The 22258-nt window shown below is 35.6% G+C and overlaps 2 protein-coding genes across 2 annotated transcripts in view; both read right to left on the bottom strand.

Annotated features, from left to right (window-relative positions):
- klc2 (kinesin light chain 2) overlaps positions 1-6098 on the bottom strand; it is a 16044-nt gene extending 9946 nt beyond the window's left edge. Inside the window, exons 1-3 of the mRNA XM_058783271.1 lie at positions 5736-6098; positions 2255-2504; positions 706-1009 (exon numbers count right to left, since the gene is read on the bottom strand). Of these exons, the coding sequence (XP_058639254.1) occupies positions 706-1009; positions 2255-2482 (532 nt within the window). The 5' untranslated portion in view covers positions 2483-2504; positions 5736-6098. The remainder of the gene's footprint in view (positions 1-705; positions 1010-2254; positions 2505-5735) is intronic.
- A 1576-nt stretch (positions 6099-7674) lies between these two features.
- Positions 7675-22258, bottom strand: part of LOC131544792 (phosphofurin acidic cluster sorting protein 1-like) — a 59442-nt gene continuing 44858 nt past the window's right edge. The window contains 15 exon segments of the mRNA XM_058783253.1: positions 7675-11995; positions 12078-12197; positions 14786-15024; positions 15553-15691; positions 15783-15825; positions 16357-16399; positions 16477-16560; positions 16562-16577; positions 17019-17129; positions 17683-17837; positions 17940-18046; positions 18806-18910; positions 19567-19696; positions 19891-20012; positions 21427-21507. Of these exon segments, the coding sequence (XP_058639236.1) occupies positions 11877-11995; positions 12078-12197; positions 14786-15024; positions 15553-15691; positions 15783-15825; positions 16357-16399; positions 16477-16560; positions 16562-16577; positions 17019-17129; positions 17683-17837; positions 17940-18046; positions 18806-18910; positions 19567-19696; positions 19891-20012; positions 21427-21507 (1614 nt within the window). The 3' untranslated portion in view covers positions 7675-11876.

The following is a 22258-nucleotide window of genomic DNA, read 5'->3' on the forward strand; positions in this document are numbered from 1 at the left end:
CTTACTGGACAGAAGCAACTTAGGTTTACTTGATTATCTATGCATTATTTTTAGTAATTACATTCAGTGATTTTAATAAAGATGAAGTTTTTATGTATTAAAATTAGACTTTTTTTTGTTGTACATTTAAACTATTTTTATACATATATATTTTTTTTAATAAAACATTAAACATTTGTGTTTATTAAAATAATCATGATTTAACGGTTTTAAAAGTACTAAACCGATTTATCACACACACTTTATATATTATACATACACACACATACATATATACATACACTATTATATTATATTAAAACAAATAATTATATTAAATAAAAACAAATTTATTCAAAAACACATTTAATTTAATATTGTATTATATATTAGTTTAATAAAACATATGAAACATTTTTTGTTTATTAAAATAATCATTAAATTAAAATAATGATTATTTTAATAAACAAAATTTAGACCAGAATTTCATAGTTTTTGTCAGCATCTGCACCAAATTGCATATTTTTACTCATTTTGGGCCTCTGAATAAAATTGACATGTTTTTCCTTCATATTCTCACTATATCATACTATATGAGCGATAAAAGCCCGATGGATCAAATACGATACTCAACAAAAAAACATACAAATATTAAGATTTTGACTAAAGCTTTAATAAACTACTCCATTTAAAAAGACTATGACTACGGACTACGGTGTCTCTCACCTGGTCCCTGGTCGTCGTCGTTTGGAAACAGGTCGTCCAGATTGTCCTTCTCCTTCTCTCCAGCCTTCTCCTCGGAGGGCGAGGTGTCCTCGTCCAGCTTGCGGATCTGGTTCATGAACTCCAGGTGTTTCTTCTCCTCCTCCAGCTGTGCGACGCTCTGCTCGCTCTTCTGCAGCTTGTGCTGAGTGCTGGCCAGCTCGTCCCGCAGCCACTGGTTCTCCTGACAGAGACGACGCACCTGAGCACGCAGCTTCTGCTTCTCAGACTCCACCGCGCTCAGGTGACCCGACAGAGCGATGATCACCTGAAAGCAAAGTTCAGAACGTACACGACTGACTTGAGATGATCTTGTTAGAATGCATCAGTAAGAAATTAATACTTTTATTCAGCAAGGTTGCATTAAATTGATCAAAAGTGACAGTCAAGACGAGATGATTTATACTTTAAATAAATGCTGTTCTTTTCAACTTTCTACTAATCAAAGAATCCTCAAAAATATGAAGCAAAACAACACTGTTTTCTACATTGATAATAATCAGAAATGTTTCTTGAGCAGCAAATCAGCATATTAGAGTGATTTCTGAAGGATCATGTGACACTGAAGACTGGAGCAATGATACTGAAAATTCAGCTTTCACAGAAATAAATGTCATTTTACTCATATATATATATATATATATATATATATATATATATATATATATATATATATATATATATATATATATATATATATATATATATATATATATATATATATATATATATATATATATATATACACACACAAAAAAGTTATTTTAAATTGTAATATTTCATGATATTTCTTTTTACTGTATTTTGATCAAATAAATGCAGCCTTGGTGAACAGAAGAGATTGTAAATTGTAAATATTATAACTATATATATGTTCTAGCTATTATTGCAAATTTTCTTTGTTTAAAAAATGTAAAAGTTACATTTACATAACATGACATATGCAACTGATTTGAGTTAGTAAAGAATGGATTGAAAATTGCATGGATGTTATTTTAAATAATTGTAAAACTTATTATTGGAAATTTAGCTTATTAATTGCAAATAACTTAAAAACAAACAAACAAAAACCATTAACTTTTTTGCATTAAATGTTTGGAAAATATTTAATATTAAATATATTTTTTAAATCTTTAAAATGCATATTAAATTACACATTTAAAACAAAAAACAGCATTTTAAATGTAAATAAAGTCACCATAAAAACTAAATTATACATTTAATTTTCTAAAATGATTCACACATATTTATAATTTTTATTTATTTTTTATTTTTTTGTGGCAGGCTAGTGAAAATGTTAGCAGCACAAGCAAAAACTACTGGCCTGACTTGGCAAGCTTAAATGTGACTAATTAATTTCCAGGCAATTTTCTAGAGCTCTTCCATTCCTTTCTAGAAGTTTCCAAATTACGCTCTGCTATGGTGTGTAGGATTTTTCTGTAAGCCCTGGATCTGGATATTTCAGCCTTTCTGAGCTCAAACTGAGTCTCTGACTTCGGTGTGGTTCAGATACCTGCGCCTCTCCCAGCCCCAGCTCGATGTCCTCCAGGCTCTTGCGGAGCAGGCTGGATTTCTCCTGCGCAACGGGCGGCTGAGTGCAGTCCAGGATAGAGTTGAGGAGCTGAGTGTGTTCCCCTCGCAGTGTCTCCAAACCCTGCATCACCGCTTTGGTGTTGAGCACGATCTCGTCCTGCGTCAGACGCTCCAGCGTCTCTTCTCGTGGGTACACCATGGTGGACATCACCCGCAGGACGCGCCGCTCGCTGAGAACGGACCGCAGGGTACCATTACAAACTCATGCCTTACAAATCCTCATCTTACACGGCTCTAATTGTAACTAAAGGCATAAACAAAATAGTACACGGCTACATTTATATTTTACATTTATTTTGTAGAAATATTTAATATTTTAATGAATAACAAAATGTAATAAAAGTTGCCAAGTTAGTTGTCAAAGCAACATTGCTCAATTTCATTTAGTTTAACTTGTAATAAAAATAACTATAACTGAAATGAAAAAAAAAAAACGTTAAAAAAAAAAAAAAAAAAAAACTAATAAAAATGGTTAAAAAAAACAGCAAAATTACTAACATTTTAACTAAATTTAAACCTAAATCAGTTTTGTTAACTGAAATAATACATTACCTGAAACAGAATGAAATATAAAAAATGAATTTTATTTTATTTCAGCAAGTTGCCAAATATAAATAATAAACTAATAAAAATGACCAAAAAATAAATAAATAAAAACAATAGACATTTTAAAAAAGCAACTAGCAAAAATGACAAGCACGGAAAATAAAAATTGAAATACTTTATAAAAACTATACAGATATTTTAAAAAAATTAAATGAAATAAAATGTATAAAAACTATTAGACATTTTAAAATAATAATAATAATAATAATTATTATTATTATTATTAACACAAATAACTAAACCTTAAATAAAAACCAAAAACTAAACAACAAAAAGACTAACTAAATTAAAAAGTAATTAAATATATATATATATTTTTTTTACAGTCTCAATGATACTAAAATAACACTGGCTGTAAAACGCTGCAAAATGACGGGTGAGTTTAGTCCTAATGACTCCATTGGACCCTGAAGTCCATCATGATTCATTACTGCACCTCACACCCAAAAACAGCCAATCTGGCAACACTGACAACAAGTGCTGACCTGACAAAGAGTCCTGCTCTGCTGCCCAAAAACATCTGAAGTGATGGACAACAGCAGACACCCCTGTGAATCAGCGACAATCATCAGGGACCACAGCAGAGTTTACTAATGCAGCAAATAATAAACCATTACAGAAACAGCTGATTAACTGCTCCATATATCCATGCAGGTGTAGGGCTGCACGCACTGTGCGTACCATGAGCGCTCAGACTGACCTGAGATTTCCCCCGCAAGCATTTCAGCAGTAAATTAGGCCCATGTGTCCCGTGTTTCTGTCGACTGTACCAGCATATGCCATTAATAATGAATCAGTCTTTTGCATGCCAAAGTCAATTTCTGCTTATAAACATTACGTCAAATAGAAAGAGAAAATCGTGCTACACGTACTTTCATGAGATCGGGTTAGACTACAACAATTAATTTGTAGCCTATTTTACAAATGGGAATACAATGAATTCTTGACTATGTTTTACATTCAAGCTACCCGTAAAATTTATAGTGAAAAGTTCTTTAAAATCATCTGGAATGCAATAAAGTAATTTAAAGCATTTGCTGCATGGATTAAAAAAATAGGCTAATAAATAATTCACACATCAGACAAAATTTCGTTGCAGAAAATCCTAAAAGTTGTAAGAAATTCAGAGCAGAGCAACATAAATATCAGAAAAAAAATATAATTGTGCCCGTTTTAGGCTTTTCTTTATTTTTATATTTTAGACGGTGATGAAAAATGACTCCTCATTGAACGTGCCTTTAGAGAGAAATGCATCTTTACGGATTACATAATGAAATAGTTTTTGTTTTCGATTTGAATTATTTCGTTTTAAAGTAGTAATTTAAAGCTTTCTATAGATATATTTATCATATTTGTGACTCAATTCATTGAGTTTTGGTTCATCATTGTGAAGCGCTCCTACTCAAGACGAGACAGCAAGCGCATCCTCTGTTTTTCTATTTATTTTATAAAAGCACAACATTTTGTTGATATTGTGAATGCTTCCACTCTTCACACAAACGATTAGACATGCACCTAGTGCACATTTATATAGTTCAAAGATTTAAACTAACATTGTGATATGCTTGAACCGTTTATATCTATAGATTTTACTTTAGGCAAATCGTGATGATTTGAGAAGGCTAAATTGATCAAACACAGGCTATGATCAGCTCACTGTCTGTATGGGTCAAAATGATCAATTTTTATTTTATGCCAAAAATAATTAGGATATTAAGTAAAGATCATGTTCCATGAAGATATTTTGTAAATTGCTTACCACAAATATATCAAAACTTAATTTTTGATTAGTAATATGCTTTGCTAAGAACTTAATTTGGACAACTTTAAAGGCGATTTTCTCAATATTTTGATTTTTTTGCAAGCTCAGATTCCATACATCAACGGAAAGCTTATTTATTCAGCGTTCAGAGTTGAAAAATTGACACTTAAGACTGGTTTTATGGTCCGGGGTCCTATATGATATGACATCTCAGACATAACCTCCATCACTGAACCGATTTCAGCTGCATTTCCACCTGCGTCCAGCAGAGGCGCCATTCCTCTCTCATCACGCCTATAGACTGCAATGCAGCAACAGCAGAGGGAGAGAGAGCGAGAGTCCCGCATCAAACCACGAGATGTTCAGCTTATAAACACACCCGATCAGACCACAAACCGCCTTCTGATGCTCATAACCCTGCATACGATTAGTGCAGATTTCACAGTGACTGACAGCTGTCTGGAATAATCAGGAGAAACCTGGAAAAACCCATCAAGGTGACCCACAGGACAAAACAACATGCGTGGACTCCTCCAGACAATCACAACATCCTCTCATCTGAGCGAAAAACAGGCCCTGCTCTCACTACGAAACAAAGCTTCTGCAACCGACTCAAAACATCAGCAGGCACTTATTCCCATCATGCAAACTCCTCTCATCCTCCATTTTGTATTCTCATATAATAACATTTGAGAATGAATCATGCATATTTGATTCATAACCCCAGAGATATTCAAATGCACTATCACTGACTGGATGATGAAGACAAAAATCACCAGATGCATAAATCATAAATCAGTCATGCATCATCCGGTTTGCGCTTTCAGACACTGTCAAAAACAAATTATAATGGCATAATTATTTAAATGAACATAAATACATAAATTTTGCGCTATTTGGACATTAAACATGAGCTATTGTTTTTAGCAGATCAGGCTAATCTTTGTCCCATTAAATCAGCCAGCATTGTATGATCAACGCATGTCAATAACTAAAGCGCAGATCATTTTTGCAATGCGTGCAAGAAAAGTACCTTTTATAATCCGCTCGTATCCGGCTTCTCTTGAACTCAAGCGTGCAAACAATGTGATGTTATGGGTTCAGACGCGTCCAGGATCCCAGACTCGCTCCAATAAAACGATATCAGCAGTGAATCAGATGAATCCCCGGCGACGCGTCGGCTGTAATGATGCGCGTCAGCGCTGCGCTTTTGTCTTTGACGCGCTCAGCAAAACAAACGCCCGTGTGCGCGATCACCCGCTTTCGCTTCGTCCATCCTTCTCGTCCCTTTCGACGTGATAGCTGGCGGATCTTTGTGCTGGAGTGAGGGAGGATGACCACAGCAAACTGAAAATGGCTGATGTGTGTGTTTGTGCTCCCAGAATCCAAAGCCCTGCGCGCTGACATCACTACACCCGCCCCCCCCAGCCGGGCGTGGACGCGCTATGCTAATATTTTGGGCTACATTTGAGCTATTTTAAATTTTTGGGCTATTTTGCTTTCATAAGATTTGCTTATTTCAGACTAGTGGAACGAGAACATCGAAAATACACATTATTAGGTGTTTTATTTTATGACACTTTATCTATTTGCGTCTGTACGCCCCAATTACAATATATTGCTTTTTCAAAATGAGATCTATCTCCACTTCAGCAGAACGTACATGCAACAAATTTTACAGTTTTACTCCTAACTATATTTTGAAGGTTTTTACCGAGGGGTTTGTTTATATAACATTCACGTGACTTCATATCACATTTTATTTCTCAAATTTGGTGAAAATTTACTGTTTTCTGAATTATGGAAAGATGATAAACAGATAGGCCTATCCAAAATCCCTTCTGTAAAAACCTTTACCTTTAATATCTCAACAAAATGAAGCAAGAATTTTCAACCTGGCCTTTCTCAATATCTTGAAATTTATGCAAAGTGCATTTGCATTTTAAATTGCCTTAATAACTTGTAATACAAAACATTTGTTTTGTTATGGTGATTGATCATCTGGGGAAAATAAATATACAGAGACAGATGTGTATCTCAGGCTGTTTGGTTCCATAATTTGTCTTTCATACCAGTGGAAAGAAAACATCCAAAATATACATTTTGTTTTATGACACTATCCATTTGTGTCTGTAGATTTCAATTACATTACATATTGCTTTGTAAAAATGAATTTCTATCTCCACTTTATTTTACAGTTTTACTCGTAACTATATTCTAAAGGTTTTTTACCGAGGGGTTTGTTTATATAACATTCACGTTATCTGGTATATAACATTGCATTTCTAAAATATGGTGAAAATTTACTGTTTTGTAAATAATGGAAAGGTAAAAACTGAAATCCAAAATCCCTTCTGTAAAAACCTTTAACTCTAATATCTTAACAAAACGAAGCAAGAATTTTCAACCTGGCCATTTCCAATATCTTGAAATGTATGCAAATGAGCGCATTTCATTTCAGTTACAATATATATTGCTTTGTAAATATAAGTTTCTATCTCCACTTCAGCAGAATTTACATGAAACAAATTTTACAGTTTTTCTCCTAACTATATTCTGAAACTTTTTACCAAGGGGTTTGTTTTTATAACATTGGTTGGTTTTATATAGCATTTTATTCCTAAAATATGGAGAAAATTGGCCATATTCTGAAATAAATCTTAAAAAAAAAAAAAAAGTATGCAAATGAGTGAATTTATAGTTGGGAAATGCATTAACTCGTAAAATACTTGTAATACAAAACAATAGTTTTATGGTGATTAATCAACTATGTATTTATGGAAATATATATTAGTTGAACTTTTTACTCTATTCACATAATGGGACGTTTTTACGAGTGTTAAATCTATCAGAAAATATTTCATCTGTATATTAACGTATCTATGGCAGAGCAATGCAAGTGACAAATAATAGTTCCACAAATAACAGTTACGCTTATTTTGTTGTGCTAAAAATCCACAAGCTACACAAGAGAATTTACAAATCATGTGTTTATTAAATAAAAAAAGAATACAAGTAACACTTCCACTGTCCATACCACATCTATTGATTGACAACTCAATTATGAAAAAGCAGAACTACAAAAACATGTCAAATAAAAAAATAACACAATAAAGGAACATGAGTTCATATTACAAGCACTTTGGATATGTACAAGCGTTTTTGTCTAAAGGCAAAAAGGCAAAGAGCTGAAGACTGCTAAAAGATAACAAATGCATGTGCAAAAATACTTATCTCATCCACAAGCTCGGTTCTTGATCTTCCACGACTAAATATTACGCAATGATTTACTTTACACAGCAGGCTAACTTTGGCCGATTCTGCGGTTTGAATCCGAAGCTTGTGGAATTCAGGCATTTTATCTCTCGACAGATTACATTGACAAAAAGTATTTGTAGCAGACGAGCGCCACTCTGATTGGCCGTTGGGATAATTAGTCGACCAATCAGAATGCTCAAATCCACATCATGTTGTTGAACTTTCACATGACAAATCAACACAGGTACATACAGAGGTACGAGGACAGGCAAAGACCAGACTCCACACGGCACACGCATAAAGAGACAGTCCATGTTCGAGTGACGGAACGGAAATTAGTAGTTGTTGAAAACTCTCTCTTTTCATATTGAAATGAATCGATTGGAAAATTCAGTACTTCCCATTCCAGACTGCTCCATAAATACTGAAAATAATTTTCCATACATACAAAAACACAAACAAACAAAACAAAATGTAACAGCTGACACTCTTTGGCAGTGATACTTTTTTTGCCCCTCCTTTTTTCCATTCAATACATATCCATATAAAATCTGAACCTGGACTCCGAAATAGTTGCCATTTATTGTGTTTTTTTTTTGTTTTGTTTTTTAACTCAAAACGCTTGTTTGAAGGATGCCGCAAGTTTTTGCACGTTTGCTCATCATGCAAGCTTAAAACACGGACAGCAAGTGTAACAACAGTACAGACATTTTAATTAGTTTGAAATAATATTCAGCGTGGTTTTTCTCTTTGTATGCTCAACATTTGTAGGGGGTCTTTTCTAGGTGGTTTCTAAGCTTTGGTGAACATGCCGACCCTCTAAATCATTTATGATTTTCAGATCCAATGAGGAAATGATCAAAGCCTCAACAGGACTGTGAAAACCCTCCAGACACAATCGCTGACTGAAATATTAAAAGCCTGTCTGACATTACTTGTAGCTTTCATGACAGCCACAGTATGCATCTTTCTATGAGCCTTATAGGATTTTAAAAATCACAAAGATATTCATAAAATAAAATGCAATTTAAACATCTATATAAAAACATATTAAGAACTTATCTGCTATAGATAAATTATTAATGTGTGGATATTTGTTTAATAGTGCGGTACTGATAACCAACATTAACTCAAAGAAATTATGTTTTCACTCTTTTCTAAAAATACGGGCAAAAAAAGGAGAGATGCATTTAATGTACACAAACGAAAGACACTCACACTTCAATACTATTGCTAAACATCTCTGTAAGAAGCAGGAACAAATAAAAATCTAATTGACCCATCGTGACTTTAATACTGTGTTGTTCTTAATACTTTTAACCACAGAAAAACTGATACCTTCATTCCAGAAAACATGACTCCGATTAGAAAGATTTAGGGTGAATCTCACATCCAGGTCATATATCACCGCAAAAAAACGAAATAATAATTATATTAAAATGATTGTAATAATGACTGTAATGCGAATATTTGTATTAGAAATCAGCCTAAATTAACAGAATTACAACAACTGCTACCATGATGTATGCAATTAAAACTTTTTCAAACTGAAACTTTTTTGCCACATTATTTTAATAAAATTATACCAATCATGTCACAAAGCAAAATCCTAAATGTTCCTAAATTTGGCTGAATTTTCTTTAAGCAAATCTTATTTCTATTTTTTTTTTTTTTTTTGTGAAATGACATTTTCTTTATGGTTTTTGTGAGATTCACTCTTTCAGTTTGAAAGTAAATTAGTAATAATATTAGGAGTTCAACAGATTAATCATGTAACAATCATTGTATATTAATAATTTATCAGCATTTCAAGCAGCAATGGATAAAAGTCGGCTAGGTGGAAAGATGCCGAATCTTGTGCCGTGAAGAACGTACAGTTAACACCACAGATTAATTAAACCAGTGAGCACTACTGTCCACAACACACACACACTCGCACAAACCGACACGCACTACACACTGGCTTCACTCTCACTGTGGCACAACACCATTTCATAGATAGTTTTTTTGTTATTATTTTAAAACCACATTTCAGTGACATTTTGTTAGTTGCATTACCTACCACTCACAAGAATATCTCACAAAAGTTCTAGACAAAATAAAACCACGGTACTTCTGTGAAAGCTGCCATTAGCAGTAATGTAACAAGCTCCAGCTAGAAAATAAAGGGATGTTGTAGCTCAAGATTTACTGATCTCAGATCAGTCTGGACATTTTGTTCAAAGCTGCACTGCAAAAAATGATTCTCGCAGTATTTGTGTCCTATTTTGTATTTTATAGTGTTTTCTAGTATTTTCAAATAGCTAAACCTTCTTAAATCAAGATAAAGTCAAATGATTTAAGATGATAAGTACTGTTTTTTGAGAAATGACCAAAATTAAGTCATTTTGCTTCTCAAGTAAATGTGCTTCTCGATTTAAGGTTGTTTAGATATTTGTACTGGAAAAGACAAAAACAAAATACAAAATAAGAATAAAATAAGAAAATCATGTTTTTGTAGTGTGTAAAGGTAGTGTTTGTGAATCGTGTTTTAATTGGGCATTCTGTATGAGGAGCTGGTCGCTTCTTGTGCTTTGGACGAAGATATGAAGAAATGAAGGCGAGTTTAAGTGCATAGCATTTGACAACTGATGAAGATGAAACCCTTGAAGTTCTCCCCAAACCGGTTTCCAGCTGTAAAGATGCGAGCAAGAACCAAAAACAGCAATAAAACTACACCTTCCCCAATTCTGCTGGCTTAATCGGTGACATTTTCACCTCCAACCTCGTGCAGCCTTTACATCAGGCCTTGTGCTGATTGATAAGACGTAGTTCTTTTATAAATCGAGATTGCCGTTGCCCGTGTTATAAAGGTGGCTGACTCATTCTCTCCCGTAATGTTTACATTCTGATTGGCCAGAGATCTTTGGAGATATTTTATGAAACGAAATAAAACCTGTAGATGAGCTACATATTTAAGCTAAAAGGTCACTTTTAAAAATAAACAATAACTGACACATAAAAGTGTGTTTAAACACGAATATAAAACTAAATTGAAATAGTTTATTCTAGTTAACATAGATTAACCAATGCGAACTACTAACCTTCCGTGCGTGGAGGGGAACGCTATTCGTGCACTACTGAGCTATCATTAAATGTTAACTTTGCCAGTGCATTATGGGTGATGTAGTTTAAGACATGCAGGTTGGAGGTCAGGATAAAACAAACTATGCAAAAAATTATTTTTAGGAAATCTAAAAACTCCTCAGTTGGCCGATGGGCACCTCGTAGCCAAATGTAAAATTGGCGTTTAACTCCGCCTTCTTACTACAGGCGGGAAATTTGCTAATTTTGGAATTTTCATTGGCGCTCCTTTCATGTTTGAATTTTTGTTTACAAAAAACTACCATGGCAACCATAGTTTCTGCCAAAATTCCCTAGTTGCTAAGTAACAGAAAGATTCCGGAAGCTGATTTTACTTGAGTAACAATAACTGTGAGTTTATCTCCAAATACAGTTCCCATGGTAGATTTTAGCAAGGGTTAAACTGCATTGCTCAGTTATGCTGGTTATGGAGGTCAATGATGAAAGAGATCAGTTACGCACAGGGGCATATTGGGGGTTGTTGAGAGTGATTTAAGCGGTGTCATGCTGTTAAATAGTCTTCGACTGGTGGTGTATCCAAATTTTGTGCTTGGCCCCCATATGTGGCTCTGGGGCCTTAGATAAATAAAAGTGACTAGCGCTGATAAAGTCTATCGAAGCCGCCGAATGGAACGTCTTCCAACTCCACCTACCCGCCCACCAGAGACAGTCACATGAGAGTCCCGTCTCAACTGCGATTGGCCAGCGTTATGAAAGTGGCGGCGGTGGTGTGCAATGGGGTGTAGGTTGCAGGTTGCAGGTTGAAGGGGCAGGGTTGAGAAAGTGGGCCGTCCTAGGAGGGTGGTTTGCTGTAGCCGAACAATCCCACCGGGAGATACTTGACGTGAGTCGGCCACTGAGCGGCTAGCTGGAAGAACTTCACGTCGTTCCACTCGCATCCGTCGATGGTGACTGAGAAAGGAGGAAGAGAAATGTTGTTTTCTGCTTTAGCTGACAAGAAAGCGGTTTTCTGGCTGTGATGAAGGTCTGGTACCTTTCAGGATGGTCTGCTGCTGTTTGGCGGAGCAGATGAGCCGGCTGATGCCCTCGATCACCTGACTCTTGGAGTCCATCTCCCGCTCTTTAGGCTTCTTCCCCAGGAAAATAGTTGGAACTGCACAAAGAAAGCGAGAGAGACATCATTCATATTGTAATATTATACTTGTATATAAAGTGGTACTGACTCTTTGTTTAATATATTAGTTAATTTACACTACCTTTCAAAAGTTTGAGGTCGGTACGTTTTTTGAAGGAATTTACTACTTTTATTGAGCATGGATGCATTAAATTGATCAAAAGTGACAGTAAAGACATTTATAATTTCACCAAATATTTTAGGTAAGTGCTGTTTGTTTGAACTTTTTATTCATCAAAGAGTCCTGAAAAATAAAATGTATCACAGTTTCCACAAAAATATTGGGCAGAACAACCACTGATAGTAATCAGAAATGTTTCTTGAGCAGCAGATCAGCATATTAGAATGATTTCTAAAGGATCATGTGGCACTGAAGACTTTGATCACATAAAAATAAATTACATTTCACAATATATTAAAATACAAAACAGACATTTTAAATTCTAATAATATGTTTTACTGTATGTTTGATCAAAGCATAAGAGAATTCTTTCAAAAATATTGAACTTTTGAATGGTAGTGCTCATATACCTGTGTACATTTTATTTTTATTTGTAAATCTGTCAATTCTATTATTTTTTGGATATATATTATGATATACAGGTGCTGGTCATATAATTAGAATATCATCAAAAAGTTGATTTATTTCACTAATTCCATTCAAAAAGTGAAACTTGTATATTATATTCATTCATTACACACAGACTGATATATTTCAAATGTTTATTTCTTTTAATTTTGATGATTAGAGCTTACAGCTCATGAAAGTCAAAAATCAGTATCTCAAAATATTAGAATATTACTTAAGACCAATACTAAGAAAGGATTTTTAGAAATCTTGGCCAACTGAAAAGTATGAAAATGAAAAGTATGAGCATGTACAGCACTCAATACTTAGTTGGGGCTCCTTTTGCCTGAATTACTGCAGCAATGCGGCGTGGCATGGAGTCGATCAGTCTGTGGCACTGCTCAGGTGTTATGAGAGCCCAGGTTGCTCTGATAGTGGCCTTCAGCTCTTCTGCATTGTTGGGTCTGGTGTCTCTCATCTTCCTCTTGACATAGATTCTCTATGGGGTTCAGGTCAGGCGTGTTTGCTGGCCAATCAAGCACAGTAACACTATGGTCGTTGAACCAGCTTTTGGTACCTTTGGCAGTGTGGGCAGGTGCCAAGTCCTGCTGGAAAATGAAATCAGCATCTCCATAAAGCTTGTCAACAGAAGGAAGCATGAAGTGCTCTAAAATTTCCTGGTAGATGGCTGCGTTGACTGTGGACTTCAGAAAACACAGTGGACCAACACCAGCAGATGACATGGCAGCCCAAATCATCACTGACTGTGGAAACTTCACACTGGACTTCAAGCAACATGGATTCTGTGCCTCTCCACTCTTCCTTCAGACTCTGGGACCTTGATTTCCAAATGAAATGTAAAATTTACTTTCATCTGAAAAGAGGACTTTGGACCACTGAGCAACAGTCCAGTTCTTTTTCTCCACAGCCCAGTTAAGATGCTTCTGGCGTTGTCTCTGGTTCAGAAGTGGCTTGGTAGCCCTTTTCCTGAAGGCGTCTGGCGTGGTGACTCTTGATGCACTGACTCCAGCTTCAGTTCTCTCCTTGTGAAGCTCTCCCAAGTGTTTGAATCGGCTTTGCTTGACTGTATTCTCAAGCTTGCGGTCATCCCTGTTGCTTGTACACCTTTTCCTACCCAAATTCTTCGTTCCAGTCAACTTTGCATTTAATATGCTTTGATACAGCACTCTGTGAACAGCCACACCTTTCAGTAATGACCTTCTGTGACTTACCCTCTTTGTGGAGGGTGTCAATGTTCGTCTTCTGGATCATTGCCAAGTCAGCAGTCTTCTCCATTATTGTGGTTTCAAAGAACAAGAGATACCCAGAATTTATACTGTAGGGATGGTCATTTATTCAAACTCAAATGTAAATATTCTAATATTTTGAGATACTGAGCTGTAAGCTCTAATCATCAAAATTAAAAGAAATAAACATTTGAAATATATCAGTCTGTGTGTAATGAATGAATATAATATACAAGTTTCACTTTTTGAATGGAATTAGTGAAATAAATCAACTTTTTGATGATATTCTAATTATATGACCAGCACCTGTATAGTTTATACAGTTATATAATGTGTATATATCCCTTTTAAATATATAATTGTATAATGTGTACTAGTTATTTTTATAGTTTACAGTTTAATTTTTGGATTATTTTTTAATTTATTTAATCATTTTCTGTTCTTTTGTAATTTAGTTGTTTAAATATTTTTATTCTACCATTACTACTCAGTATGCCTGATCTATAATTTTCCATTTACTTTTATTTGATTTATTTTTTATGTTCAGTATTGGATGAGTGTAATTCATTTTCTTCTCACTTGTTTTGCCATCTACTGTTTTTGTGTTTCATGACAAATAAAAAAATACTGTCCTGTACAGTAAATATAATTTTTACTACATTAAATTACAGTTTGTCAAACAGATTTTTTTCTAAGCTAACATGGATCTTCTGGATGCTTTGAACGTCCGTCGTATCATTTTGCATGCTCACCTTTCTTGTTCTTCTCTTTGGTGACCACGGTCATGGCCATAGTGTTGACGGGCGCCTGCGGTTCGCTGGCTCCTCCTCCTGGCAGACGGCTGACCTGCAGCGACCAGAAGGCGCTCTTCAGAGTGTTCTTACCACCGGTGTCTCTCCTCTCGCCCTCACGACGCTTCTCTGCCAGAGACGCCAGCCAGTAATCCACCTGCAGCCCGATGGCGTCCACGCCGTGAGACATGCTGGGACTCCTGAGACAGACACAAAACACATCACAACACAACACAACACAACACAGCAGCCAGGAACTTACACAGTTGTGTTCTGCATTGCTACCGGTCTCTGATTGTTAAATTTCTACATAAAAAAACTATAAATGAAAATTAAAACTAAAAATATAAAAAATAAAAGCTAATTCAAGATATTAATAATATTAGTACATAAAAATTATATATAATTATATATTAAAATGTTGAACCGCCAAAAATCCCTGTGGAAAAATGCAGCTAAATGGTGACAAAGCTGGTTTCCGACGGTTTCTACAGGCCCGAGCTGGGTTTTACGGTCGATCTGATGGACTTCCAGGTGGTGGGTACATGGCTGAGCAGGTAGACCACCTTGGATCAGCAAAAAAACCAGCTAAAACCAGCTCGAGCTCCTTTATTCCACACGACCTGCTTTCTCCAGCAGGATTAGAAAGTCATTCGTCAAACCTTGTGACGCTAGAAATTCCCTCAACAATCCGGACGCGAGCATGAGCCGATCCTGAAGTCACTCACCCCTGCACCGCCAAACCGCCGCCCATGGACGGAGACGAGGGGGGCGTGGCCGTCTCCTTCAGCCCGCCGGGTGAGCCGTGAGAGGGCGGAGACGTGGAGGGGACGGCTAAACTCACAGCCACGCCCTCTTCAGAGTCGCCTGGGAAACAGAGACGGACACACTGTGAGTGTCTGTCACACTCAGAGTTATTAAAAGCAATCAGCGCTTCAGTCTCTATGGAAACACACACCTGCTGCTGATTGGCCAGGCTCAATCAAACCCACTTTCACCACCTGTGAGATGATCATAACAAATAAATAGAGAGACACACAGACAGAAAATACAATATAACATTACCCCTCAAAGAAGTTCATTTCATTTGACTGATATCATAAACAACATATGGTGCTTTGAGTGACACTTGAGCTGTTTGCAATAAATATATAAAGCAAAACATTAAAATATAAAACTTAAAATACTAAAAATAAATTATAGGGGCACATATTACCCCTCAAAAAAAGTTATTTGCTTAATTATTTAATTTATTATAATACATGACAAAATATATGACAAAGCAACAAATATATATGGCAGAAACTAATTTATTTGTCATACGGCAACTAAAAGATTAATAAAAAGAAAAGATAAAAGGTTAAAAGGGAAAATAAATTCCAGGGGAAAATATTATCTCTCAAAAAAGTACATTTTGGAAAGGTTCATTTAATTCATTGTTATACATGGTAAAAGATAATATATTATGCTTTGAGTTAAATTTGTGCTGTTTGCAGAAAAAACAAAATAAGCCAAAAGCCATTTTTACTCACCCCAATGAAGGGAATGAATTTCTGGTAGGAATCTTCGTCTCTCCTGTAAGAGGAAGTGATAAGTGAGTTGTGTGTGTAGAGCAGTGAATGATGTGCAGCTGTAATGAGACAGAGCCGTACGTTCTGTGTTTGCAGGTCAGCATGGCCTCAGCGATGGGCAGCTGGTGTGTGAGAGCCGCTCCGCTGATGTACTGAGCCACGCGCCGCCACGTCCACCGCGTCTACACACACACACACACACACACACACAACATACAGCTGCAGGGTTAAACGGGTGTGTAACGGATCAGACATCTGAACATCAAAAATTATATCATTGTACTATTTTTTAACAAATAAAAGATATAGCAATTATAAAAGATATATTAGTTTGATATTTTTTGAAAGAAAATCTAACATTTTCAGAGAAGTTTTGTTTTCCATTCCGTTCATTAAATTTCTGAAGAAAACCATTGCATAATATAATTTAAAACAGGAAATTCCAATGAAATATGCTTTATATTTTTGTCAGTTGAGTGTATGTGTGTGTAAGTGAGTGAGTCTGAGACTTTTAGAAAAAGCATTACGCCTATGGAGAGTCCCCACAAGGATAGCAAACCAGACGTGTGTGTGTGTGTGTGTGTGTGTGTGTGTGTGTGTGTGAGAGAGAGAGTATTGTGTACCCGTCTGCGGCGGCTCTGATCGGTTGAATGTGTCTCTCCAGGCTCCGTCTAGAAAGGCTGCGCTGTAACGGTTGTCAAGGGCACCCAGGTGCTTAGCAACAGGATGAGAACCTGACCCATTTTGAAGAAAAAACAAACAAACAGAAACACAAAAATTAACATCCAAAAATGTGACCCTGGACCACAAAACCAATTATAAGGGTCAATTTTTTTAAATTGAGATTTATACATCATCTGAAAGCTGAATAAATAATCTTTCCATTGATGTATGGTTAGTTAGGACAATATTTGGCTGAGATGCAACTATTTGAATATCTGGAATCTGAGGGTGCAAAACAGTCAAAATATAGAGAAAATCACCTTTAAAGTTGTCCAAATTAGCAATGCATATTACTGATTAAAAATTAAGTTTTGATATATTTACAGTAGGAAATTAACAAAATGCCTTCATGGAACATGATCTGTACTTAATATCCTAATGATTTTTGTCATAAAAGATAAATTGATAATTTTGACCCATTCAATGTATTGTTGGCTGTTGCTACAAATGTGCTAGTTGTGACTGCTTTTGTTCTCCAGGGTCACAAATATCCACATCAAAAAGCAAAAAGAAATCATATCTATCCATCCATCCATGTGATGTTGTTATGAGTTGTTTTCTTACCCAGAGGCACGACCAGGAAGCGGAGGTGATTGAGCCAATCAGACGTCTTGTTGGCCAGCTGAGTGACGAAGAACTGCAGCACTGATCCCAGATAACTCTGACCGCCGACCACCGCCACCTTCACCGGCCGCGGCATCGACGAGTTACAGTTACAGCTGCACACACACACAGATAAGATCAGATCAGATCACACGGGACTTTACGCTTCAAGCTCAGTGCTTTCTTCACAAAAACCCTGTTTAACTCAATTAACTTACAATTTCTGAATCCGTGTGAGCAGAGCCGAGAGAACGGCCTGAATCTCTGCTCCAGAACACGTGCAAACCACAGGATGCTTCTGAACCTGAAGCTGCTCTGCAACATACTGCAAACACACACAAACACACTGCAGTACAGTCACAGTAAAGACATTTATATTCATATAAAAGATCAGTTTCAATTTTTTTTAACTTTCTATCCATCAAACAATCCTAAAATCAGAGTTTCCACAAAAATATTGGGCAGCACAATTGTTTTCAACACTGATAATAATCATAAATGTGTCTTGAGCAGCAAATCGGCATATTAGACTGATTTCTGAAGGATCATGTGACACTGAAGACTGGAGTAATGATGCTGAAAATTCAGCTTTGATCACAGAAATAAATTATATTTTAACATATATTCAAAGAGAAAACTTTTATTTTATTGTAATAATATTTCATAATATTACTGTTTTTACTATATTTTTCATCAAATAAATGCAGCCTTTTACACTCTAATTACTTAGCTAATTAATTAGGTAATTAACTGATATAATGAATAATAATACTCTGTAACCATAAATGGTCCAAAGTTGCACTAATATACTATATTACTTAGCGGAAGAACTGTTTATTGTGTTAATTATTACTAATAAATGTATTTTTGACAGAAGATTGGTGTCTTTCATATCAAATTGTGGCTATTTTAAAGAGTTATAAGCCATTAAAGGTTGTGCATTATGGTCAAATTCCCACATTGCACTGTCTAAGAACAGGAACAGTACTTTGCCATGGTAAAAATACAAAACACAGCCATTAGGACAGTCTGCTTCAGACACACACTCACACACACACACACACACACACACACACTCATGTACCTGTCCTTGCCAGTCTGTGCCATTGATCAGGATGAGACTTTCGGGAAGAGCAGCATCTGATAACAGAATTTGATTCAACTGATCATAGACGGCCTTCCTGAGGACCTGCAAACACACACACACACACACAGAGCGATGAGTCAGCCAAACATGAATAATTCACAGTGACTCTGCATTAACATTCCTTATTTAAAAAGCAAAGAGAGCAAAGAATTTGAGGGAATCTGAGGAGAACCGTGTTTGGAGAAAGAGAGAGAAACCCTGTTTACAGCTGTCATTAACGGCCATACGTTACATGAATAATTCACCCAAAAATGAACATTTCCAGAAAATGTCCTCAACCTGAGGCTATCCAAGATGTGGATAGTTTCTCCATCAGAACAGATTTGGAGAAATGTAGCATTACATCTCTTGCTCAGCAATGTATCCTCTGTAGTGAATGGGTGCCGTCAGAATGAGAGTCCAAATGTCTTGAAGGATTTGTTTCTTACTGTACAAACACGCTGCTTCAGACTTCTCAAGACGTTAACTGATGGACTGGAGTGGTGTAGATTGTGATGTTTTTATCAGCTGTTTGGACTCTCATTCTTCACTGCAGAGCATCCATTGCTGAGCAAGTGACGGAATGCTACATTTCTCCAAATCTGATGAACATACAAACACATCTATATCTTGGATGGCCTGAGGGTGAGTAAAGCTTCATTTCTGGGTGAACTATTGCTTGCTAAATTCAGACGTAAACCGAGTCTAAATCCTGGTACCTGTGTGCTGTGTCCAAGTTCAGGCGATCTCTCGCTGTCGGAGCTGTTGGTTCGTTCGCTCAGTGGTTTGGAGAGCTGTCGGTCTTTCACAGGAGTGTTGCGCTTACGGGGTGTGTGTCCTCCATCCAACCTACAACACACACACAATCAAACTTTGTTTTGATTGTGCTTTGTTTTCTCTGCATTATTTGACGGTGTTTCTAACCTAGTAACATTATAAATAACTGTCACTTTAGATCACTTTAATGCATCCTTGCTGAATATAAGTATTAAAGCTTTTGAACGGTAGTCTATAATATATTGTATTGTATTGTATTACATTACCTGGGCGATGGCATGGACTGAAGCTCGTTCTTGCTGGTTTTTAGGGGTGTTCGTGGTTTTTCAGCCACAGACACTGTTATAGAGGGTCCGACTTCACTGAACAACTCCTGATCATTCAGTTCCTACAAAACATACACATATTCAACACAAAAGAGCATTAAACATCATAATAACCCAAAGAATTCAAGTCATGCAGAATCTCAGGGGAAATGAATGTAATATACACTGAGGCCAGACGTTTGGACTGCATGGAAACGGTTTGTCCTCAATGTCTTTGAACCAGTTGGTGTTTTTAAGAGTAATCCACAGCTTTTTGTCAAACGTTTAGCTTGAAAAGCGTGCTTGGACTATCTTTCTAGTTAGATTTTTATTACACTGTAAAAAATGTAAATACACATTTTCCAGTTTACGAAACCTTTCGTATCTCAAATACAAAAACCCCGCTATTTTCTTGAAACTACATAAAAACCCTCGTCAGATCAACAGAATTACTCCAAATGTTGTCCCAACTAGTCAAACACAGTTGTCTGAACAAAGAATTTCACATTGTTGAAATGTTAAGGCTTTGTGAGTTCCCAGCATGCATTGCAGCATGAATAAGTTACAGGATTATTGTTTTGCTGTTTGCTGACTTCATTTAAACTTTTTTTGTTGTTGTTTTGTCATTATTGTTAGTTATTTGCTGTACTTTGATGCAAAGAGCTCATCTTTTAACATTTGTTGATTGCAACCGTTGTCTGCATATTAGACTAAGTTATCCATTAAGGTTTGTCATTCGTAAACAAACATAAATTTGATAATACGGAGACTTTATACATTCTTTTTTTCTTCCAGGAAACAGAAAAAAAAAAAAAAAAGTGACCTTAACGATAGTAATGGTTGTTTCAGTTGACAAGAATTTTTCTATTAGCAAAATAAGACAATCAGCATTGCATGAACAAACAAATTTACATTGGCTAAACTAAGCATCTTTACTGAGAAGAACTAAAAAAAACTGTTATTGAGAGAACTCAAAAGTCTTACTGCATCAAGTTGCCTTATTTTTTTACGTTTTCTCAACTATGTATTTTTTACAGTGTTGGTAAATGTAAATATATGCATGCATTAAGCAGGGTTATTATAGTCAACTAAGACTAAAAAACATTTTCATTAATAATAAAAAAAAACTTATTAAACATTTTATTTCAGCGAGTAGCCAGGCAAACATTTCTCATTTTCGTTTCGTTTAGTTTAGCTTAAAATATTTAAAAAACTAAATAAGCTAAAACCAATAAATAGAAATTCATAAAAATAATATAGACATATAAAATAATACATAAAATGACAAAAAGCACAACAAAATTACTAAAACTAATTCAAATCAAAATAAAAACAGAAAAAATGATAATAAAATCTAATTAAAATATCAACAAAAAATGATAATAGTATATTAAATGATGGTAAAATAACGACTGTGACTCCAGAGTCCAGATGCATTTGTTGGCGCTGTGTTTGTGTAGATATCAGTGTAATTCTGCAGAGGAGCGTCTGTCTCACCAGCGTGTCCGTCTCAGACAGAGGCTCGTCCAGGTTGCGGCTGCGCGAGTGTTTGAGTTTATCAGACGGCGGCTGCTCTCCCTGCTGGATACACACAAGAACTACAATCACTAACACACAATAACCACACACACACACGTCTGAGCTGTCTGAGGCTGAAGGATCTGGACACCATCGGCCCCTGGCAGAGTCCACCTCAGAGCTGGACCTTAATAGACGACACGCAGCGAGCCACCCGTCCGTTAACACCACAGCTGGCATCACTGCAATTTTTCCACCTTTACATTTACTTTATAAATTACTCTCTGGTTTTTGGTGGCCAATTCTAGACTGTCTTTTATTTTACTTTAGGCATCTTGATTGATATTGAGAGCTGATATGGAAAACAGTGAAAAATAATTTAACCATTTCGGAAAATCCTAGTGCCTATATTCAGATACATTATACATTTTTTGGTTATATATTATAAAATATAGACAGAGAAGCATGAAATTGTAAAGAGAACAAAAGTTTGAACCATTTCCTAAAATCCTACTAACTACAACTAAATGCAAAATAAAATATTCATATAAAATATTAATTTATTAAAATGATAATATAAAATACAAATAAAACACATTCTAAAAATTATTCAAAATTACTAATCTTTGTTTGGTTAAACTCACTGTACTAAAATAATTACAATTAAATAATTAAAACTAATAAATTAAAAAAGTAACAAAAACACCAAAATTCCTAAAGCTACCTAAAAGTAAAAAAAAAATATAAAACAGAAAATGAACAAAAACGTTTAAACCATTTACAAACCAAGCAGTCCACAGAAAACTACATA

The sequence above is a fragment of the Onychostoma macrolepis genome, chromosome 07 (assembly GCF_012432095.1).
Source record: "Onychostoma macrolepis isolate SWU-2019 chromosome 07, ASM1243209v1, whole genome shotgun sequence".
NCBI classification, from domain to species: Eukaryota; Metazoa; Chordata; class Actinopteri; order Cypriniformes; family Cyprinidae; genus Onychostoma; species Onychostoma macrolepis.